Source organism: Myripristis murdjan, chromosome 20 (genome assembly GCF_902150065.1).
Source record: "Myripristis murdjan chromosome 20, fMyrMur1.1, whole genome shotgun sequence".
In the NCBI taxonomy this organism is placed as follows: Eukaryota; Metazoa; Chordata; class Actinopteri; order Holocentriformes; family Holocentridae; genus Myripristis; species Myripristis murdjan.
This window is the reverse complement of record NC_043999.1, coordinates 29,678,221-29,700,915: the sequence shown is the minus strand read 5'-3', so window position 1 is coordinate 29,700,915 and position 22,695 is coordinate 29,678,221. Positions and strand designations below refer to the sequence as shown.

The following is a 22,695-nucleotide window of genomic DNA, read 5'->3' as shown; positions in this document are numbered from 1 at the left end:
TATTTATGTATCCCAGCACATAATTTCTGAAATTGCCACTCCAAAGGTACTTCCATCTCTCTTTGAAGGACTTTTTGTTGAGTTAAGACTTCATGAAAATAAACATCTTATCATAGGTAGCATCTACAGACCTCCACCTGTCCATTCTGACTCAGCCAAATGCATTTTGTCCACTCTTACCTCATTTGAACATCCTCATGAAATGATCATTCTTGGCGATTTCAACTCTAACTGGCTTGACCGTTCTTCATCTAACGACAAAAATCTACTCAAGAGTATACACTTAACTCAGCTGATCAACGAACCCACCAGAGTTGATGCCAGATCTAAATCACTACTAGACTGGATTCTTGTCACCCACCCTCACAGAATTATTAAATCTGGCGTTCTCTCTGACTGCTTCAGTGATCACTCTAGTGTCTTTTGTGTTTGGAAAATTAAGTCTCCTCGCCTTTCTCCAAAACACATTAAGATAAGACAAAGTAAGAATATTAATTTTGATAATTTTATACATGATTTGATTGCAATAAACTGGGATAGATTTCAACTTATACCATTTATTGAAGACGCTTGGAATTATTTTTATACAGAGCTCATACATTTTATTGATAAACACGCCCCATGGAAAGAAATAAAGGTCAAAGGCCAACATTTACCCTGGATCAGTTCTCATCTGATTAATCTTTTCAAACAACGAGATAAAGCCTGGAGGAGTTACAGAAAAACCAAGAATGATGCTCACTGGGAAAAATATAGGTCATTAAGGAATCTCTGTAAGACAAAAACACGTAATGCTAAATCAGACTTCTATAAAAATCAACTATCTGAAAATATGAATAAACCAAAACAGTTTTGGAAAAATCTGAATAACATCCTCAACAGGTCAAACAAAAGCACCAACACCCAGCTCCATTTCAACAATACCACCATTCAGGACCCATTACTTATCTCCAACATCTTTAACCAGCATTTTACGTCTGTAGGTGACTCGCAAGTCTTTGATTCACTTGCAGCGTGTGTTTCCTCTGTTAACTCTTCCTGTAACAGCTCTTTTTCTTTTTGTAAAATATTACCCATTGAAGTTCAACGCACAATTAATGATTTAAAAGATGACTGTGGACCTGGACCAGATGGCATTGAGACTAGATTTATTAAACTAGCAGCACATATTCTGATGTACCCACTCTGTGATCTGTTCAACCTCTCACTATCAACCTGTGCCCTCCCTTCTGCCTGGAAATGTGCCACTGTCACTCCACTCCATAAGGGAGGAGACCCACATGATATCAATAATTACCGTCCAATCTCTATTATCAATTCTATAGCTAAAATCTTTGAGAAATTAATTGTCAATCAATTATCACATTATATTACAGACCACAATATTTTATCTCCATGCCAATCTGGTTTCAGACCCAATTACTCAACAACCACAGCTCTGTTAAAGTTCACTAATGATGTGTTTACTGCTTCTGAAAATGGCAAACTCACTGGTGCAATATTTCTTGATTTATCAAAGGCTTTTGATATTGTTGACCATTACCTACTTCTTGATAAACTTTATTCCATTGGTATCTCTCAACATAGTCTGCTCTGGTTTAACTCTTATCTTCATAATAGACGTCAGCGTGTCAGCTTTAACGGAAATCACTCAGATTATTTAACTGTCCCGAAGGGAGTACCTCAGGGTTCATCCTTAGGACCACTCCTTTTCTCCATTTTTATTAATGATCTCCCAAAAATATGCTCTGACTGCCAAGTTCACTTATATGCTGACGACACTGTAATATACACATCTAGCGATAATAGATCTGTCATACAAAATTCTCTACAACATGAGTTTGCCGTAGTTCACAGATGGCTTTCATCCAATAAATTAATCTTGAACAAAAATAAATCCTGTAGTATGTTGTTTGGCATTAGACCAGGTCCTGGTGATGCTTCAGATCTGGCCATTTCTTTTTTTGATGGCTCACCACTTGACCAGGTCATCTCATTTAAGTATCTCGGCCTCTGGATTGACCCTGTATTTTCCTTTAAATATCACATTGAATCTATCACAAATAAACTAAGTCGTAATCTAGCCATACTTTACCGTTCAATAAACTGCTTCACTCCTCAGATCAGAAAAAGAATTGTTATTCAGTTATTATTACCTATCTTGGACTATGCTGACATTGTATATCAGAACACTTTTGAACCCCCCCCCCCCCGTATTTAAAACAACATTTAATCCCATTCACATCTCCATATCCGCTCAGACACACTCAGCAACCATTTCTCTTGGTTCCAAAAACTAATAAAGAATGCAGCAGACGTGCTTTCAGATTAAAAGCTCCATCAGACTGGAACACTCTTCCTAACAATATAAGAACAATCAATTCATCTCATAATTTCAAAAACTCTCTATTTCATTTCCTCAAAACACCGTGTAACTGCCTCTAATGGTAATGTCTTCTTTACCCTCTCCACTACTACGCATTTGTATAATGTATGACATATTGATGGTATTGTGCTGTATGCATTGTCACTGGTAATACCGCTTCCACTACTATTGTTGTCGCTGTCGCTATTATTGATATCATTACTGTTTTATTGTTGTAGCTGATGGTGCATGACACGATTTGTGTGATTTTTGTTTGTTCTGCGTGGGGTGATGTGGGATTGCGGGAATGTTGTGGGGTTAGTTGGTACTTGAGAGCCTTATATGTATGCTGTATGTGATTGTGCTGTTGTATTGTGTTGTATGTTTTGTGTTGGACCCCCTTGAAAACGAGATGGTTCATCTCAAGGGGCTATCCATTAATAAATTTCAAATTATCTGCCTTAAAACTTCTTTTGAGCCTCTGAGTTCTTTAGAACTGTGAAGACCACCAAAAAAGCTTTCATGATCTGATTATAGGATGAATCACTGTGCTTTATAGCAGTCAGTACTTGGGTTTCCATCCAAATATATTGCAAATTTTAACTGAATTTTCAGAAAAAAATCGACAAAACAAAATGTGATTATGAATGTCACCGTTTATTTGCTAAACCTGTTTCCATAGCACTTATTTGCATTTTCTTTTTATCTATACACCAACTTTTCTATGGAGGACTAAAAAGGACAGAATGAAATAAATAAATACATCTTTAAATAAATACTTAAAAGTGTCATTTATTAATTAAAATGGAAATTAAATAAATAAATGTGTCATTAAATGTGCCATTAATTCATTAAAATACCAGCTCATTTAATGTAAAAACATATACATAATTATTTCACTATTTAATTAATTATTTCATGGACCAGTGATGCAGTGCTTCATGAATTAATTTTATCTGTCAAAGTCACCCATCAAAGTCAGTGGGCGGGACTAACGCGAATCTAGCCTAATTGATTGCTTAGGTCTGAAGCCTGGAAGTCTGGAAGTCTGCCGGAGCCGGAGGAGTTTTGCTTCCATTAAAGTTGCTGCTTCTCTGAGTAGTTCTGGGTAGAGTTCTCATATTCTGCCCGAACCCGACCCGACCCTACCCGACCCGACATTTTCGGGTCGGGTCGGGCCTAAAATTTATGTGAATTGGGCGGGTCGGGTTGGGCTTCGGGTTCTGTGGGGGATTTTTTTTTTTTTTTAATAAAAAATTATAATTATGTGTTCTGTTATTGATTATGACGTTTCATTTTTATGTGACTGGTGGAGAGAGTGAGAGACTGGATTGGATTTGGAGGCTAAACTTTCAGTTACAACAACCAGCTGTGCGAGTGCCGCGCAAACAAGTGAGAGAGCAGTATCCCGCTGTGCTGGCAGACTCGGCAACAGGGACGGTTTTTGTTATAGGCAGTGTGGGCAACTGCCCTGGGCGCACGAGAAATAAAAAAAATCGCCAGTTTTCTAGACTACCGTATTGACGCGGCACCATCAGTCGTCCTGATGCCGGCCGGTACCGCGGCTGGCTCGCCTGATGCCGACTGATGGTGCCGCCTGATGCCAACTGATGGTGCCCCAGTGCTGCGGCCGACTGGTGTGGCGGGGGCGGGGGGGGTTGGAGTAGTAACATGAAAGGGCGCAAGCCAGTAATTTCGCCTAGGGCGGCAACACCGCCACTGCTCGGCAGAGTCATAAATCAAAGACACTTTACAACAGAGAAGTAGAGAACGGAGAAATTAATAGCCTACTTTTATGTTTTATGAACAACTGAACATTTAAAGCTGCCTTTCGCCACTGGCACTGCTAAATAATGGCGAATTTGGCGATTTTTTTTTTTTTTTTCCGGGCTTTATTGGGCTGTCGGGCCTAAAGTTCGGCTAATTAGTTGGGTCGGGTAGGGCCTCGGGCTGGCCCAGTTGGGCCCGGGGTGGGTCGGGCCTTAATTTTCAGGCCTGATGAGAACTCTAGTTCTGGGCAACTTCTCGACATTTTGTGGCTGCACCTATCTAGCACGCAACGTGCACCCGCAATAACATTTGCCCCTGCAAGTCCCCCACTTGTTTGAACCGAGTAAAGGTTGCGCCACCCAGTGTGTCAGAATATCAAATCAAATCAAATCAAATCAAGCTTTATTGTCATTAAGCTACACATATAGCAGTAGTGCACACAAAATGAGATAGCGTTTCTCACTTGGGATCCCTGAGTGATGGGTAACGTCAGCAGTTTAAAAGCCTAACAGCTTTCTGGAGGAAGCTGTTGCTCATTCTGGTGGTTTTGCTTTTTATGCTTCTGAACAGTTCGCCTGATGGCAGCAGTTCAAAGTATTTATGGAGCGGGTGAGAGGGGTCTCTGACAATGTTCAGTGCTCTACTCCTGCAGGGATGGGATGTTTCCATGGAGCCATGTCTCTGCAAAAGCAAGCACACCGCAGTCTCTCCTGCGGGTGTCTCTTAGCAAGCGTAGCTCGTCCAGCTTGTTGTCGAGGGAGCAAACATTAGAGAGCAAGAGCGACGGTCCTGCTGGTCTGGAGGGGTTAGCCTTTAGCCTTTAGCCTAGCGTGGATCCCGGCTCTCTTCCCCCTCCTATGTTTACGTTCGCACCGCTTGTGCTTCCTCCTCTCCCTGGTGACTGCCGGTGTAGACACAGGTAAAATCCCATGCTGGCATAGTATGTCCACATCAAAGCAGAGTGTCTCATTTCTTGCAGCATGCTTTACTCTGATGTTTAGTAAAGTCTCTCGGCTGTAGGTTATGCAACCTGAGCGTCTGGGTTAAGCAAAACAGTTGAAAACATTCACTCTAGAATATATGTACTTGCTCTGCATCAATCGATTATCTGAAGTCGATCTGTATTGACTTGCTGTGCCGGGTAACCGATTCAGGTGTTAGGATCCGCCCACTGACTTTGATGGGTGAGTTTGACAGGTAAAATTAATTCATGAAGCACTGCAACACTGGTCCATGAAATAATTAATTAAATAGTGAAGTAATTAATTAAATAATGAAATAATTAATTAAATAGTGAAATAATTATACATATGTTTTTACATTAAATGAGCTCGTATTTTAATGAATTAATGACACATTTAATGACACATTTCTTAATTTCATTACCATTTTAATTAATTAATGACACTTTTAAGTATTTATTTAAAGATGTATTTATTTATTTCATTCTGTCCCTTTTAGTCCTCCATACTTTTCCACCTCCCCTAAGCGTAAAACCTTTTTTGCGATATTTGGAGATATTTTCAAATTGTCAGTGTTTCCATTTGAGATTTTAATACGCAAATTAACCCTCTTACACTTGCAATTCAGCTAAATCCGCCTTGATTTATTTTGCTTTTTATGGTTGTAGAATTGTCAGAATTGTGCAGTGAGTGAGTGCTTTTGCTCATTTTTACAGTAAAACGTCAACTTTCAATACCTGGCAGTTATTCAATATTTTCTGTGTGTTTTCACTGTGTAATAACAGATAAAAGGGGGAAAAAAGAGAAAATGGATTTAGAATTTTCAATTTTATAGCAACATAGGAACTCTGAAATGACATGAACAAACAATTTGAAATGTACAATTTGAACTCTGAACTATCTTACATATGTACAAAAAGTTTTGTTAGTCCTGGGCTTTCAGAAGTCCCCTTTTCAGCCTGCTATCACAAATATTGTCCAGGCGTATTTTATGCAGTTTTACGACAGTCCTTGATACAGTTCCTCTCTAATTGCAAACAGAGGCTAACATGGCAGACCAGACACTTTCAGAATGTGCTCCTGCAGTAGACAGCACTTTGCCTGCCCTCCTGCTGGCTCTTATTGTCTTTGCCTGCTCCCTGCTGGTTGGGACAGGGAATTGAGCGGGGGGGAATTGAGGGGGGGCTTCTGTGGGCTGCCGGGCAGCGGGACACCGTAATGACTGGTGTATCCACACTCCACTGGAAAGCTCTGCCTCTCTCCTCTCAGAAACTGTCAAAATTTTTTCGTTCGCACCATTGGTTCAGGAGTTACGGTAGTGAGAAGTAGGGCTGAACGATTAATTGCATTTGCGATAATATCGCGGTATGATAAAACGCGATTTCCTAACTGCAACTTGCGCGATTATAAGTTGGTCATGAGACGCAAGCTACAGTGAGTGGAGCTCTCAGTCGCACCAACTTTTCATCCTGCCTACCTGGTGCGCAATAGCCTCTGGCTCAGTGGAGCAGTCAGAAACTGATGCTGCGTTCCAGGACACCCGTAACTGGTGATTTACAGGTTAAAAGTGGGCGGGGCTATAGCTAAACCTGTGAATTCACGCCTGTGAACTCGATTGTGCTCAACGGACTCCAAAACAAAACAAAACAACAAAACAAATAAAATAAAACATCGCATATTAAATCACAGTCGCAATATTGGGGGAAAAAATCGCAATTAGATTATTTTCCCAAATCGTTCAGCCCTAGGGAGAAGCTCAGATTGCAACCATGTGACGCACCGGGGACTCTGCTGTGATTGGACGGATAAAATAAAACATTGCATATTAAATTGCAATCGCAATATTGGGGGAAAAAATCGCAATTAGATTATTTTCCCAAATCGTTCAGCCCTAGTAAGAAGCTAAGATTGCAACCATGTGACGCACCGAGGACTCTGCTGTGATTGGACGGTCGAATTGTCAGTAGTTGCTATGGAGTTACCGTAATGGATCTTATATGGGCGCAAAGCTCCGGCTCTCCGGTTTCAGACACCGCTTAAAGTTTCAGAATATCATAAGCGATCATGGAGAAATTGTTATGTAAAGTCGGCATGCCGAATCCTGTTGGCGCCGACATAACCGGTGTAAGAGTTAAAAATGCAAATAAAATCAGGTGGATGGAAACGCACCTAGTGAGTAATAATAAGTAATAAAAAGACATTTACTTGGGCATTTACAGGGCAGTTACAGGGCATCTTCATTTTGGAATATTTTGAAATGTGAATGTCTACTTTTCGTTCCACAACTAAATGGCTTACTCTTTATATTTGTTCCTTATGCAGGACATGTGCATGGTTTTGTATACTAAAGACAAGGGAGCAAAATGCAGGACACCAGCGCTGGAACTCCTTATCAAGGTTGTTTTTGTCTTTATCATCTTCAAGTGGCTGCACTTACTGCAAGTGGCAATAATATGGTGATGATGGGGAAGAGGCAGATGTTAAACTGCGTGGGCTGCAGTTTAATAGTGCAAATCCCTGGTGTCATTCCTAAATTTCAGTCTGTTCTGCTGTGTGATCTACATGATAAATCCACTTTAAGTACAATTCACATGTGAATCCTACGATCTTATTAGAATAAAATCTATTTGAATATGAACCTGAAGTAATAAGACTTGACTTGAATTAAAAGTAGTATTAGCAACAGACAGTGCAAACATTACCTGCTCAGCTCTCTCCCTAGTAATTCAAACTGGGATTAATAAAGAATAACTAGAATTGGAATTATTGAATTTTGGTATACTTGTACTGGCTCCTGTTAGACTAATCCTCCCATCTATCACGCAGGTTCTTAATCTTACAAAGGCTTCCAGTATTGCCGCAGACATGAGAGTCTGTGAAATATTCAACAGATACTACGGTGAACTCTGTCAGCGGAACAAAGTAGCGGATTCAGGTGAGTTTGACCCACTCATTTTGTTACAGCCTCATGTCCAAATGACTTTACTCACACAATGAAAATATAATAAACTGAGTGGTTTTAATAATTCTTATCACTGTTGCAATAGTTCTCGGTAAAATCTACGAGTTGCTGGGAGTTCTTGGAGACGTCCATCCCAGTGAAATGGTCAACAACTCTGACAAACTCTACAAAGCATATCTGGGAGAGCTAAAAGAACAGGTACAGTCGCAGATAGCATTAATATGAAAGGGGAGCCACCAGGTTCTGACACTGATGTCTGTCTTTTTAGGGTTGTTACGATACCACAATTTTTAACTCCAATACGATAACCAGGAAAATACAGATGCTAGATGCCGTTTTTGATACACAGGGAAAAAATTAGGACATATTAAGGGCTATAAAAATGGTTTTAATCTGGGACTAGAGGAGAAATTAAACATTTCAGACACAAATACTTGTTCTTTTGGTGAATTAGGCTTAAAACTGAAGTTGTTTAACTAGACTACCCAATCTCTAACTTTAATATTGAGGGTGTGTGTGTGTTGTCAAACACAGCAGCATCTCACACTGTTTAGGTTAGGTAGGTTAGCTTAATCAAAAATTGCTAATGTTCTGGGTAATGTTAAAGAACAACACATATTTTAGTGGCAAATGTGTAATGCTTCGGTGATATTGAAACGAGCTTTCACCAACTTCTCAAAATTCTTTGTGTAGATTGGAGTGATGGCCCACAAAGTGCTTGGCCAAGTTTATTGTGCTGGCTCCATTCGTAGGCACCACTTTGTAGCATTGTTGTCATATTGTTCTATTAACATCATTGGCCTTTTCATGTTTGTCAGCCATATACGCAAAAAAGCTTCTACATGGTGCTCCTGCTTTTTTCTTTTTTGACGAAAACTGGTTGGGGAGGCTCTGTAGCACCTGCTGTATTTAGCAAGTGATTTTTATTTTGGGAATACACTCCTGGAAGTATAAGTAGTAGTGAAGTTATTGGCGCTGACCTGAAGTAGCACTAAGACGATGATCCACCTTAACAGTGAGAGGTGAGGTGTGTGTGTGCGCGCGCGTGTGTGTGTGTGTGTGTGGCTGGCAGAGCGAAAAAGATTTATTTTGTGGTTAGAGAAAGAATTGATCGATACTATTCTTAAGCAGTATTTGTACCATTCCAATTTTTTAGTATTTTTCGGTGGTGGTGTTGCTCAGGGGGTAGAGCAGTCGTCTGGTAATCGGAGGGTTCCCGGTTTGATCCCCAGCTCCTCCAGAGTGTGTCAAAGTGTCCTTGAGCAAGATATTGAACCCTTAACTGCTTCTGATTTACAGTTTGGCACCTTGCATGGTAGCCTCTGCCATCAGTGTGTGAATGTGTGTATGAATGTGAGGCAAAACATTGTAAAGCACTTTGAGTGGTCAGTAGACTAGAAAAGTGCTATAGAAATGCAGTCCATTTACCATTTATATATACCAAAGTATATACGTTTGACAGCCCCATTTCCTTTACAGCCATACTGACAGACAAATTTTAGAGAAAACACAACACTAAACCTGCTCTTATCTCTTTTTTGAGTGTTGTACACAACATGTAGTTCTGCACACTAAATGACATTGAAATTGTTATAGTGATATCGATATACAGTCAATGAGCACGTTTACATGCATACCATATCCCTGTATTATTTGGAATATCCTCAATATTCCGGTTGCGCACGAGTAATGTAAACACGTGTCAAACCCGATTAAGGTCATATTCCAGTTGGAGATATTCCGGATAAGACCCCTGGCATATGCCTGTCTTAACCAGAATATTGTGCCATGTAAACACCTTAATTGGAAAATGCCCCGTACCGGAATATTCAGTTACGTCTGCGCATGCTCGATTCACAAGGAATCCTTGGGCGTCTTTGTTGTTATGGTTACTGCAAGCGGGGAGAACAACATGACGAACAGCATAGCGAAAAGCAGCAAGAGCCAGCATTTTTGGAGTGAGGAGGAGACTGCAGTCTGCCTTAAGCTAATGAAAGACTTAAATATCATGAAGTATATCGATAGAAGAAAACACAGCAATAGCGACTTCTTCTTCTTCCTTTGCTGTTTTCCGGCAGACCAGACGCCTATAGGCATATTGCTGCCCCTGCAGGTTGAGTTGCATTAAATGAGAGCGTGGAATATGCCGAAACACGGGAATATGCCAAGTAACATGTGAACAGAATATTCCAGTTGCTGCAGCGCATATAAACACCTTATTTGGAATATTACCTTAACCAGAATATTGACCCAAATTGGAGTATGGTGTGCATGTAAACGTAGTCACTGAACAGTGACTGAAAAGTGTTGCACTGACTGTGGAAATGTACTTAAGTCATTGTTTCCAACATACTTTTATTGTAGATGACCTCTTCAACGAAGGAGCCAAAACTTATTGTTGTGGCAGGATGTTTGAGAGGAATCACTGCTTTGATGGTCAACTTTACTAAAACCATGGAAGAAGGTGGGAACATTTTGTCTTTGTGTGTGTGTGTGTGTGTGTGTGTGTGTGTGTGTGTGTGTGTGTGTGTTTGCACACCAGCCTACATACATGCCTAAATATGTCTTTTGTTTCACAACTAATGCCACATATTGAGTATGTTCTTGATTTTGTGTTCTGTTGTGGTACATATCCTTAATGATATATCTGTGCCTGCGCAGACCCCGCAACCTCAAAGGAGATATTTCAGTATGCTCTGAAGACAATCAGTCCACAGGTAAATGACCTTGAAAGCTCTGTGTATGCTTCAGGCTATGCTACATACAAGTCCTTTTGTCTTGGATGTCCTGGCAGTGAAGTGTCTGTGTTGTGACTAGATGGGTATAAATTTGATCAGTATCATGTTGCCATTTTTCACTCTTCTCTTTTTCCTGTTAATATTCACCATACTGCCCAGTGTATATACTGAGCTGGGACTCATCAACGCACTTTACAGGCATTTTTTATTCTCACATCAACGTTCACCAAAATCACGGTTCAGTCCCATATACAAGATACAGAACAAAAACATGCAACTGGGTTGTGAGAAGCTGAAATTCCACTCAGCCAACTTAGACTTTTCAGCGGCTTCACCTCCCCTCACCACCTGAATTTAAGTTAGGTTAATTATAGGACTCAAAAGTTTTACAGCACACAGCCCTTCCTATCCATTACTGACAAGAGCCATTCAAATTTTTCCCTCTTTAACAGTGAAACAAATTTCTCTGTGTAATAGAATTCCTTCCAAAAACAGTGCATTTGTTGTATCTTAAAAATAGGCGGAAATCATTGATGACTATTTAGGATAGCACTTGCCCCGGAGTATTGCTCAGAACACACTGGACAGGAGCCAGTTTAGTGACTGATTTGTCCATAATGCAGCACAGTATGTATGAGAGGTAGTTGTGTGGTTTGGAACAGACTGTAAGTACTAATACTTAGGTTACTAATAATTTAGCTGAGCTTTACTGATAATGTATATGGGGTGTAACAGTGATGGTAATCAGTTCTGGCATAGTTACTGACAATGCAAACACTATCAGCAATAAAAATCCAAATAATAGTGCAGTTAATACAAATGCTACTGTCAGTGAGCATACTAACATTTATCAGTTTAGTACTACCAATGTCAAACTCTTCAACCATGTGTCTGAGTCACGTCTCAACAAAGGCTTGTCCGATCAACACCAAAATTTGGGAATCCAGTGACACATAGGGCACTGAGGGTTGATGCAAATCGGCTGCTAGGTAGCACTGTTATATTCAATTATTTGTATGCTGAGATCTGTTGATCCCATTTACATGAAACTCAGGGCAGTAGGTTCCCATAATGTAATGAGACAGTGTGCCTGTTTTGATGTAAATTGGCCACTCGATAGTGCTTCCTTGACAACAAATACTTTTTAAAAATTTGTCAATGAGAATAATCCTTATGCTCCATTTGGCTGTCGGAAGCCACAGCTGACACTCCGTTTTTCATGAAGTTTAGTGGGCTGAGTTATGGAGTCACAGGAAAAGGAAAGATATCACATGAAACTAGACAATCAACAGAATTCATTGTTGCAAAATATGCCATGCTTGGTCAGGGTTTCCGCTACATGTAATTGATCGATGTTTTTTTTTTTTCGGATGTTAAAACAATTTAAAGTGTATTGATATATAGATATATATAGATATCTATATATAGATCTATATATAGATATGTATATATATATATTTATATATATATAGATATAGATATATATATAGATCTATATATAGATATATAAATCTATATATATATATATATATATAAAAAACTATATATAGATCTATATATAGATCTATATATAGATCTATATATGTATCTATCTATCTATAGATATATCTATATCTATCTATCTATATATATATATATATATATATATATCTATTTATATATATATATATATAGATATATCTATTTATATATATATAGATATATATCTATTTATATATAGATATAGATATATAAATATATATATATATCTATATATACAGTACAGGCCAAAAGTTTGGACACACCTTCTCATTCAATGCATTTTCTTTATTTTCATGACTATTTACATTGTAGATTCTCACTGAAGGCATCAAAACTATGAATGAACACGTGGAGTTATGTACTTAACAAAAAAAGGTGAAATAACTGAAAACATGTTTTATATTTTAGTTTCTTCAAAATAGCCACCCTTTGCTCTGATTATTGCTTTGCACACTCTTGGCATTCTCTCGATGAGCTTCAAGAGGTAGTCACCTGAAATGGTTTTCCAACAGTCTTGAAGGAGTTCCCAGGGGTGTTTAGCACTTGTTGGCCCCTTTGCCTTCACTCTGCGGTCCAGCTCACCCCAAACCATCTGGATTGGGTTCAGGTCCAGTGACTGTGGAGGCCAGGTCATCTGCCACAGCACTCCATCACTCTCCTTCTTGGTCAAATAGCCCTTACACAGCCTGGAGGTGTGTTTGGGGTCATTGTCCTGTTGAAAAATAAATGATTCTCCAACTAAACGCAAACCGGATGGGATGGCATGTCGCTGCAGGATGCTGTGGTAGCCATGCTGGTTCAGTGTGCCTTCAGTTTTGAATAAATTCCCAACAGTGTCACCAGCAAAACACCCCCACACCATCACACCTCCTCCTCCATGCTACACAGTGGGAACCAGGTACGTGGAATCCATCCGTTTACCTTTTCTGCGTCTCACAAAGACACGGCCGTTGGAACCAGAGATCTCAAATTTGGACTCATCAGACCAAAGCACAGATTTCCACTGGTCTAATGTCCATTCCTTGTGTTTCTTGGCCCAAACAAATCTCTTCTGCTTGTTGCCTCTCCTTAGCAGTGGTATCCTAGCAGCTATTTGACCATGAAGGCCTGATTGGTGCAGTCTCCTCTTAACAGTTGTTCTAGAGATGGGTCTGCTGCTAGAACTCTGTGTGGCATTTATCTGGTCTCTGATCTGAGCTGCTGTTAACTTGCGATTTCTGAGGCTGGTGACTCGGATGAACTTGTCCTCAGAAGCAGAGGTGACTCTTGGTCTTCCTTTCCTTGGTCGGTCCTCGTGTGCCAGTTTCGTTGTAGCGCTTGATGGTTTTTGCGACTCCACTTGGGGACACATTTAAAGTTTTTGCAATTTTCTGGACTGACTGACCTACATTTCTTAAAGTAATGATGGCCACTCGTTTTTCTTTAGTTAGCTGATTGGTTCTTGCCATAATATGAATTTTAACAGTTGTCCAATAGGGCTGTCGGCTGTGTAGTAACCTGACTTCTGCACAACACAACTGATGGTCCCAACCCCATTGATAAAGCAAGAAATTCCACTAATTAACCCTGATAAGGCACACCTTTGAAGTGAAAACCATTTCAGGTGACTACCTCTTGAAGCTCATGGAGAGAATGCCAAGAGTGTGCAAAGCAGTAATCAGAGCAAAGGGTGGCTATTTTGAAGAAACTAGAATATAAAACATGTTTTCAGTTATTTCACCTTTTTTTGTTAAGTACATAACTCCACGTGTTCATTCATAGTTTTGATTCCTTCAGTGAGAATCTACAATGTAAATAGTCATGAAAATAAAGAAAACGCATTGAATGAGAAGGTGTGTCCAAACTTTTGGCCTATACTGTATATATACACACATATATATAGCCTATATTTGCACGTATATACTTACTATAATCAGAGTTTGAAATGATAATTTAAATATTAAATGTTACAGTACACTGCAATTAACTTTATTTTGAAAAATGAACACTGGAGTCATCACCCGCCTGTTCTACTGCTGCGCGCTTGCAGAGGGAGAGAAAAGGGCAAGAGAAAGGTACCTAGGCAAGATTAGAGACGCTGACGCTGAAGCCCTCCCCCACAGTTTCAAAAAATCCTGGAGGAAACCCTGTTGGTATTTGGCAAGTGGGATATATACAGTGGTGGAAAAAAGTTTTCGGACACCCTTAAAATTTTATACAATCTCAAATGTTATCATGAAGTATTTGTGGAAAAATCTTTTTTGTGTTTCAAAAGGTGTGGCTTCATCAGACAGATACAAACAAATACAAATTCTATTTTTTTGTTTATTGTTTACAAGAAAAACTAACAAAACTAAATTCTTGACAAATTCTTCTGACCACAGAATCTTCTTCCAATTCCTGGCTGTCCAGTTCTTGTGTGCCTGGGCCCAATGACGCCGGGCTCTCATTGATCAGGGGCTTCTTGATAGCCTTGTAGGACCTTAAGCCATGATCTAAAATTCGGCCACGTACAGTGTGGTTGGAACACTGGACACCAGTTTGGTTTGACCACCACTGCTGAAGCTCCTCAAAATTTCTTATATATTTTTATGGAACCAATCAATTTTAAGTCTTTAATGGCTTTCTTAGGATTTGTTTAGTGTTGTACTGTGACTGTACTAAAAAAAATTGCACTTGAAGAGTGATTCTTAATGCAGTATTTCACAAATGCATGGGGTGTCTGAATTTTTTTTTTCCACCACTGTATCTCTTCAAACTAAGGCTAAATTCTGGCTGATGGTTCAGTGGAATTCAGTTAAATTAAACTCAAACAACCTTATTCATCCAGCTAGGGGTAATTTTATGGAGCGACATGTACATAAAATACATAAATAAAACACGGTGACATAAGACAGCAATAAATTATGCATAAGAGCTAAAGTATGAAATAGTCTAAAATAAATGCTAGTATTAAGCAGACTGATAAATAAATAGACTTAATGAAAACAGAACAGTTATTATTTCAATACAAGTATCAAGCAACAGTCTTGTAAAAATATAAAGATATAAATATAAATATATATATAGAGATAAAAAGAACCTCAGAAGCATACAGCAATCTGATTCCAGAGGAAGTGAATTATTTTGAGTAACAGTTAGTTTGACAGCCAGATAAAACATACCAACATCTTGATGGTGACAGACTGAAAAAGAATTAAGCATCTGTAAGAAAGTCGGATCCTATAACTCCCAAATTATAAGTCGATATTCAAATGCCTTATATCCACTCATTCGGTGGCTCAAGACTAAACTAGTGATATATGCCATGCCTTTTTCAGCCTATAATTTTTTAAAATTTTGATATGACAAAAAATGCCAAAGGTACGAATTTGAAACTTGCTGCCCGATACGCACGTCTTTACAAAGTGTGCTATACCTCGGCCAAAAAATAGTCCTCCTTCATCTGTGTGTGCCCAGGGTTGAACTTTTCTGCTGAGTAAATTTTATTGCTAATTTTGTGTGGGTTAGGGTTATTTGATTTCGACCATTAATCCGTTAATTGATCTTGTATTATTTTGGTACGTATTGTATATAAAGCTATGTGCTATAAATTGATCCCCTGCCTGTGTTTTTTACAAGCGCGGCGGTGGTGAGAAAAAGAGGGAGAGAAAATTGGTTGGCCGAAGCAACTAAAGGCTGAATCATGCCTCAGCGTTAGAAGAGCGTACGGGGGTTGTGCGAAGCACGCATTTCCTACGCAGCGCGTGTGTGTCCAACATACCTCTGCGGAGCAATTCTCCTCCCACCAACGTAGACCCTGTGAGGTATGGTCGCTGCTCTTCTGTACGTCTTTGTAATGGCGAGAGGACGAGTCGTATAGGTGCGGGTACTTGCGCACCTCCTCGGCCAGGCGTTCTTCCGCGAGATCCAGCATTCTCCAAAGTTTTCAAACACAACCGACGAGTCGAGACACAACAGTTCTTTTTAAAACGGTGCTGCTGGCCGGCACAACAACAGGATGTGATACCGGTTGCAACGAAGTGCCGGAAATAATGTACTTCGGCAGACCAATCACAGCTCTTGTGGGGCTGCGTAGGGGCCGTGTAGTTACAATTTTTGGGAGGCGCGCGGCAAGGCTCTGCGGCGGTCGCACAACCTCCGTACGCTCTTCCTACGCGGAAGCATAATTCAGCCTTTATTCATGAGTGTTTCAAATGTGTGATGTTTGTTAGAAAAATAGTCAAGTTAAGTAAATTTTATTGATATAGCTCAATATCACAAATTAGAAATTTTAAATATTTTAATGATTACTCTTGATAACTAGTAATGTATGTAGCTGATTTAATGAAAATTAATGAGAAGTACAGAAAGAAATGACATAATTTGAGCAGTTTAAGATCCTGAATTTGTGTGTATTAAAAAAGGGGTTTGTGCTTCTCTGCACTGCAATGATGGTTGTAGAGTTTTGCAGTTTTGGCGAGTTAAGCTAATTGATGAAACAATTCTGAGAGATCTGAACTGTTGTTTTCATCAACAATCCTGGCAGGCCGGATTTTTGCCATCATTAACATTGCCAGCATTAACAGTAGGATAAACCGAAACAGTCATGTGACACTAAATATTGATTTCGTATATGGTATCTGATAAAGTGTGAGTGATTTAATTCAAAAGGGGGAGAAGAAATCCATTGATTATTGTGATAAATATTTATTTTTCTGTTTACACAAGGAATCAATACAGTAACACTTTTTCCTCCACTTTTGGTCCATTTGATAACAGAAGTATAATGATCTAGCTACAGGCATGCAAACTTGTCGCCTTTCGGCTACAATCACTGTTTTTTTGGTCAATTTGGTCATTCACGTGAATTGCATATGCATGAAGGCTAGAATTAAGAAACATTATTGGATAATGTCTATGGATATTCTCATTTATCCAGGTCATCGTTCTCTTTGGGCAAAAATGAATCGTAGGCAACTGGACTTGTATTAGTCTTAGGAAGACGTTTCGCCTCTTATCCAAGGGGCTTCATCAGTTCATGCGCATCGGTCTTTCTAGTCCACACTAGTCTGACAAAGGACTAGTTTGTCAGACTAGTAAGAGATTATTGGATAATTCTGATAATTGACATTTCTCTGGGCCAATTGGAATCTCAGCTCTGGTGGCGGTGTGATGACGTTTGCTTGAAGCACGCAGCGACAGCTGAGCTCAAAAAAAAAAAAAAAAATCTGGGTTTGCCCAGATTTATCTAACAAACATTTCTCTGGATCCAATAAAAGCGCAGCTTTCATTTTCAACCACACTAACAATAGGCCTACTACCCGTAGAGTTTTCTTTTTAAGGACAAAATTAAAAAACAATTGTTTTACCTTGACAGTTTCGGCGTGAATCTTCCGCCTTCATCAGATGCGTCACCAGAATGTCGGGTGGTGACGTGCCTTATCAGCTGGTGTTACAGCCGATAATTTAAATATCATGAACTGGGAAGAGGCAAAAGTCATGCGCACAGAAGAGAACCGCTACCAACGGTGGATTATGGAGGCAGTGGAGATTAGGAAACGTGCAAACAGGACAATGAACTGGGACGAGGGAACATACATACTGTCACACACCTGGTCTGCAGTCCTAGGGAGGGGACCTGTAACACCAGCTGATAAGGCACTTCACCACCCGACATTCTGGTGATGCTTCTGATGAAGGCGGAAGATTCACGCCGAAACTGTCAAGGTGAAACAATTGTTTTTTAATTTTGTCCTTAAAAAGAAAACTCTTTTCAGAGTTTTCTTTTTAATCAGAAGTAGGGCGGGAGTGGGACTTGGGTGTTGACAATCAGGCGCTCCATGTACCGTTGAAAGTGAGCCTCGTTAGCCTACAGTGATGCACTGCAACCCACAGGGTGGACCGCAGGTTCCTGAGGCCCGGGGAAAACAGCAAACATGTCTCTTAAACCGATGATGTTGGTTTAAGGCAGTAGGCATGCTGACAGGATTCGGCATGCCTACTTTACATATCGATACTTCCCTTTTTTCTCTTGTTAATCTACACTCAGTACCCCATAATGACAAAGTGAAAACAGAATTTTAGAAATTTTTGCAAATTTATTAAAAAGGAAAAACTGAAATATCACATTGACATAAGTATTCAGAGCATGATGTGGAAAGGCACACACCTCTCTATAGAATGCCTCACAGCTGACAATGCATATCAGAGAAAAAAACAAGCCATGAGGTCAAAGGAACTGCCTGCAGAGCTCAGAGACAAGATTGTTGCAAGGCACAGATCTGGGGAAGGCTGCAAAAAATTTCTGCTGCACTAAAGGTTCCCAAGAGCTCAGTGGCCCCCATAATTCTCAAATGGCGGAAGTTTGGCACAACCAGGACTCTTCCAAGAGCTGGTCGCCCGGCCACACTGAGCAATCGTGGGAGAAGGGCATTAGTAAGAGAGATTACCAAGAACCCAATAGTCACTCTGACTGAGCTCTAGAGCTCCTGTGTGGAGATGGGACAAAGCTCCAGGAGGACAACCATCTCTGCTGTCCTCCACCGATCTGGGCTTTATGTCAGAGTGGCTAGACGGAAGCCTCTCCTCAGTGCAAAACACATTAAAGCCCGCTTGGAATTTGCAAAACAGCACCGGAAGGACTCTCAGACTGTGAGAAACAAGATTCTTTGGTCTGATGAAAGATCAAACTGTTTGGCCTATGATGCCAAACATTATGTCTGGAGGAAACCAGGCACCGCTCCTAGAGTGTCCTAGAGTGGCCCAGCCAGAGCCCTAACTTGAACCCTTTCCAACGTCTCTGGAGAGACCTGAAAATGGCTGTCCACCGATGGTTCCCATCCAACCTGGCCGAGCTTGAGAGGATATGCAAAGAAGAATGGCAGAAAATCCCCCAATCCAGGTGTGCAAAGCTTGTTGTGTCATAGCCCAAAAAGACGTGAGGCTCTAATTGCTGCCAAAGGTGCTTCAACTAAGTACTGAGTAAAGGGTCTGAATACTTTAATAAATTTGCAAAAATTTCTAAAATTCTATTTTCACTTTGTCACTATGGGGTACTGAGTGTAGATTAATGAGAGAAAAAATGAATTTAAATGATTACAGCATCAGGCTTCAACATAACAAACGTGAAGAACGTGAAGGGGGTCTGAATACTTTATTGAATGCACTATATGTGTATGTACCACCCAGTGTCTACCATAGTGAGCTCAAACCGAGCCCGGTTACAATGTGTACATTTGTATCACACCAAAGCAGGAAAAGACAAAAAAGGCAAGCTTTTTTTTTTTGTTCGTTATCTCTACGATCTCTACGTTAATGGACTTATTATGGGACACTGAGCTATTGCCTGTTGCATTTCACAAAATTCTGTGTCATATCAGTCCTCATGGGTTGTTCTTGATCCTTTGTTACAGATGGAAATGAGTCGCTATGCTGTGACCTATGGTAAGGCTTGCAGTTCCTTTTGTAAAGTAAACATTAAATAATCTCAAAACGAACAAGACAGCTATATATTCTGTTTATTGCACAGCTGGGCTCAAATTAATTGGCAGGCATGCCAGCCAGTTCAGAAACTGCCTGATTGATCACTACAGAGCTTTGTTCGAGGTTATGTGCAAGCTCTGTGGACACATCAACGGTGAGATGAAGAAGACAAGTTACTATGCACTTGAGTCCTTCCTCAAGCAGGTAATAACTTAAAAACTTTTCCAGTGCACAAACAATCCCGCTCAAATTTATCATAATTCTAACATTGTGTTTGGATGTATTTTCAGGTTGCGATCCTGGTGGCAGAGAATATTGAGGAGCACAAGAGCAAATTGAAGTACTTCATGCAGAAGTTCTGCTCCATTATAAAGACCATGGACTCCTCATACAAGGAACTGTCTATTGCCATTCGAGGATATGGATTCTTTGCAGCTGTATGTTTGCTTAAATTTTTGTCTGCAGTGTTTCCATAGGCAACAATATTGTGTTTGACTGCTGTAGATAGATTTTTTTTTTTATTATTTAAAAAGGGTAAAATAATTTAATATTTCATGCACTCGTGCACAGCTGTAAGCAGTGCACCACTCATTCACTCATAATATTGCCATTAATTATCGTTTTAGTGGTTTTTACTGTCTTACTGCATCACTCCCCCTTGCTGATACACACATAATATCATGTATAGATAATAAAATTTGTTTTTAATACATTTCAGTAAAATTAAAATTAAACTCTTGCATTACATTATGTTCCCAGAGCCCCACCTACTTTCAGCAGTGTTATGTTAAATAAACCAGAGCTTTTTTTGTTTGTTTGTTTTTAATCAACATTTGCAACAGTTGTGTGACATTAATACTGTATATCCGTGGACTGCTTCAAAGTTAGTGTCATTATGCCTTTACTGGACAGTTTGAAAGTGATTTGTTTATCTGAGTTTCTGCCTACACATAATGTCACATCTTAGATATGTTTGATGTCTTGTTGCTCTGTAGCCATGCAAAAAAGTTTGTCCCCAAGATGTGGAGTTGATGTACACTGAGTTGATCCAGCGCTGTAAGCAGATGTACCTGACTGAGTCTGATGGGGAGGAGGATAGCTTGTACCAGCTGCCCAGCTTTCTGGATTCTATTGCCAGTGTCATCATTCACCTGGATAAGGTAGTAGTGTCAACAGACCATACAATGCGATTTTTTTTTTTTTTTTTTAGCATAATATGTGCAAAATGTATATGTTTCATGCTTCTGCTAATCTTTGCCTGAGCAAGCACATGTATTTTTGCACTGAAATTTTTCCTACCTTTTATCCAGCCATTGAATTCCATTCATTCCACTACAGTATGAAAATGAATTTAACGAGACTTCAAGCAGCAGCATTGTTGTGATTGGCTGACTTCAAATTGGGTGGAGTGAAATGGGCACTCTCCTGAAAATAGTTGCCGGGCTCTCATCACTTAACTGATGAGGCCTGTCTCAGACTACATGATTTTAGCTCTGATTTCCAGTCCCAAACAAACCTTTGAAATCTTGGACAAAAAGCATAGGTCTGAGTCAAATTGCTGCTTGTGCCCTTCACACCACTTGTTATGTCACAGCAGTTCAGAGACGCATCCTGGCCTGGAAACAAACAAACAAAAAAAAGTTAACTTTCAAAGTTATAAGATTACAGGAAAGACTGTTGTGTAATTTGAGCAGTTGAGCAATTTTAGGATTTTTGAATTTGTGTAGTCTGAGCAAACCAACTCACAATTTCAAAAACTTGCTTCAAGTCAGATGCAGTTTTGTATGCCAACTACTGTAAAAGCCGGCTTTCCACTGTTGTTAGACTGTGAGCTAGGACTATCTTCGAGTCAGACTGCTAATGGCTTGGAGTGTCAAGCCCTTAGAACAAAAACCACTTGAGTTTCCACTGTCTTACCAATAACCCAGCAGTGTAAATGCATGCAAGGGGAAAGTAGGAAGCGAGTGGTTAAAGTCTGCAGTCTGCCAGTTGTTATCTATTTTTCTTTTCTCTGTTACTTTTCTGCTACAAAAGCAAGCTGCTGCACTGACATCTGTACTTATTAGCTGAACCGGTCCAAAACCAGGTAAGCCCTGCCTGTGACTCTTAACTTTGCCCCAGACCTTGGTTTGCCCTGTCTGGCACATTTGGTAGGTATTTGGTAGACCATTAGCAATGGAAATGCATCTGTCCTTGTCATGCACTAGCACGCCCATGTTTGGTGTGATGGTGGAAAGTCGGCTAATGATCTTCTAAAGATCAACTATATGAAGTTGATGGACATGTCATGTTGCTTACACCAAAGAAGTATTCATTTTTGCTCTGATTTTCACAATGTGCTTTGTATTCACATGTTCACAGATCCCAGAGGTGTATACGCCTCTGCTGGAATGCCTGCTTGTGGTTCAGATTGACAGCTTTCCTCAGCACAGTGAGAAGATGCAGACTGCTTGTTGCCGCTCCATACTTAAGGTTCTGGTGGCCATGGCGTCGAAAGGTCCTGTCCTGTGGAGTTTTATTAGCTCTGTGGGTGAGTTCCTCATTTGCCCTTTGGAACGGAATGCCTTTGGTCAAACTAATATTTTTCATCTTTCTCTAAGACAGGTGTGAATCTTCAATTTACTAGTGTAATTGGAGAGTGATTTGACTTCAGTAATGTTTTGACAATACCTTACTTGACAATTAACCCCTTGAACTCATTTAGAACTCAGAGTAGAATTTCCCTTTAAAGGCAGACGATGCAATTTCAAAAGGTTGGGTTAAGATCATGATTGTCTCACACGATTCTTAATTTTTCAACAAAAATATTTATTGCACTCTCAGCTCAAGAGTGCAAAATGCATCTGACATGCTTGCTCTCTAGACAGGACTTTAAACAGACAACATAACATATCAGAGTGGCTCTTAAAAAGTCTCTTAAAAGACTCCTTTCTA

The 22,695-nt window shown here is 39.9% G+C and overlaps 1 protein-coding gene across 2 annotated transcripts in view; it reads left to right on the top strand.

Annotated features, from left to right (window-relative positions):
* prkdc (protein kinase, DNA-activated, catalytic subunit) overlaps positions 1 to 22,695 on the top strand; it is a 422,427-nt gene that overhangs the window by 25,114 nt on the left and 374,618 nt on the right. For both annotated transcript variants that reach the window (XM_030079770.1, XM_030079769.1), the window contains exons 4-13: positions 7,420 to 7,494; positions 7,924 to 8,032; positions 8,145 to 8,257; positions 10,424 to 10,523; positions 10,721 to 10,776; positions 19,692 to 19,722; positions 19,808 to 19,965; positions 20,052 to 20,198; positions 20,757 to 20,921; positions 22,123 to 22,291. In XM_030079770.1, the coding sequence (XP_029935630.1) occupies positions 7,420 to 7,494; positions 7,924 to 8,032; positions 8,145 to 8,257; positions 10,424 to 10,523; positions 10,721 to 10,776; positions 19,692 to 19,722; positions 19,808 to 19,965; positions 20,052 to 20,198; positions 20,757 to 20,921; positions 22,123 to 22,291 (1,123 nt within the window). The remainder of the gene's footprint in view (positions 1 to 7,419; positions 7,495 to 7,923; positions 8,033 to 8,144; positions 8,258 to 10,423; positions 10,524 to 10,720; positions 10,777 to 19,691; positions 19,723 to 19,807; positions 19,966 to 20,051; positions 20,199 to 20,756; positions 20,922 to 22,122; positions 22,292 to 22,695) is intronic.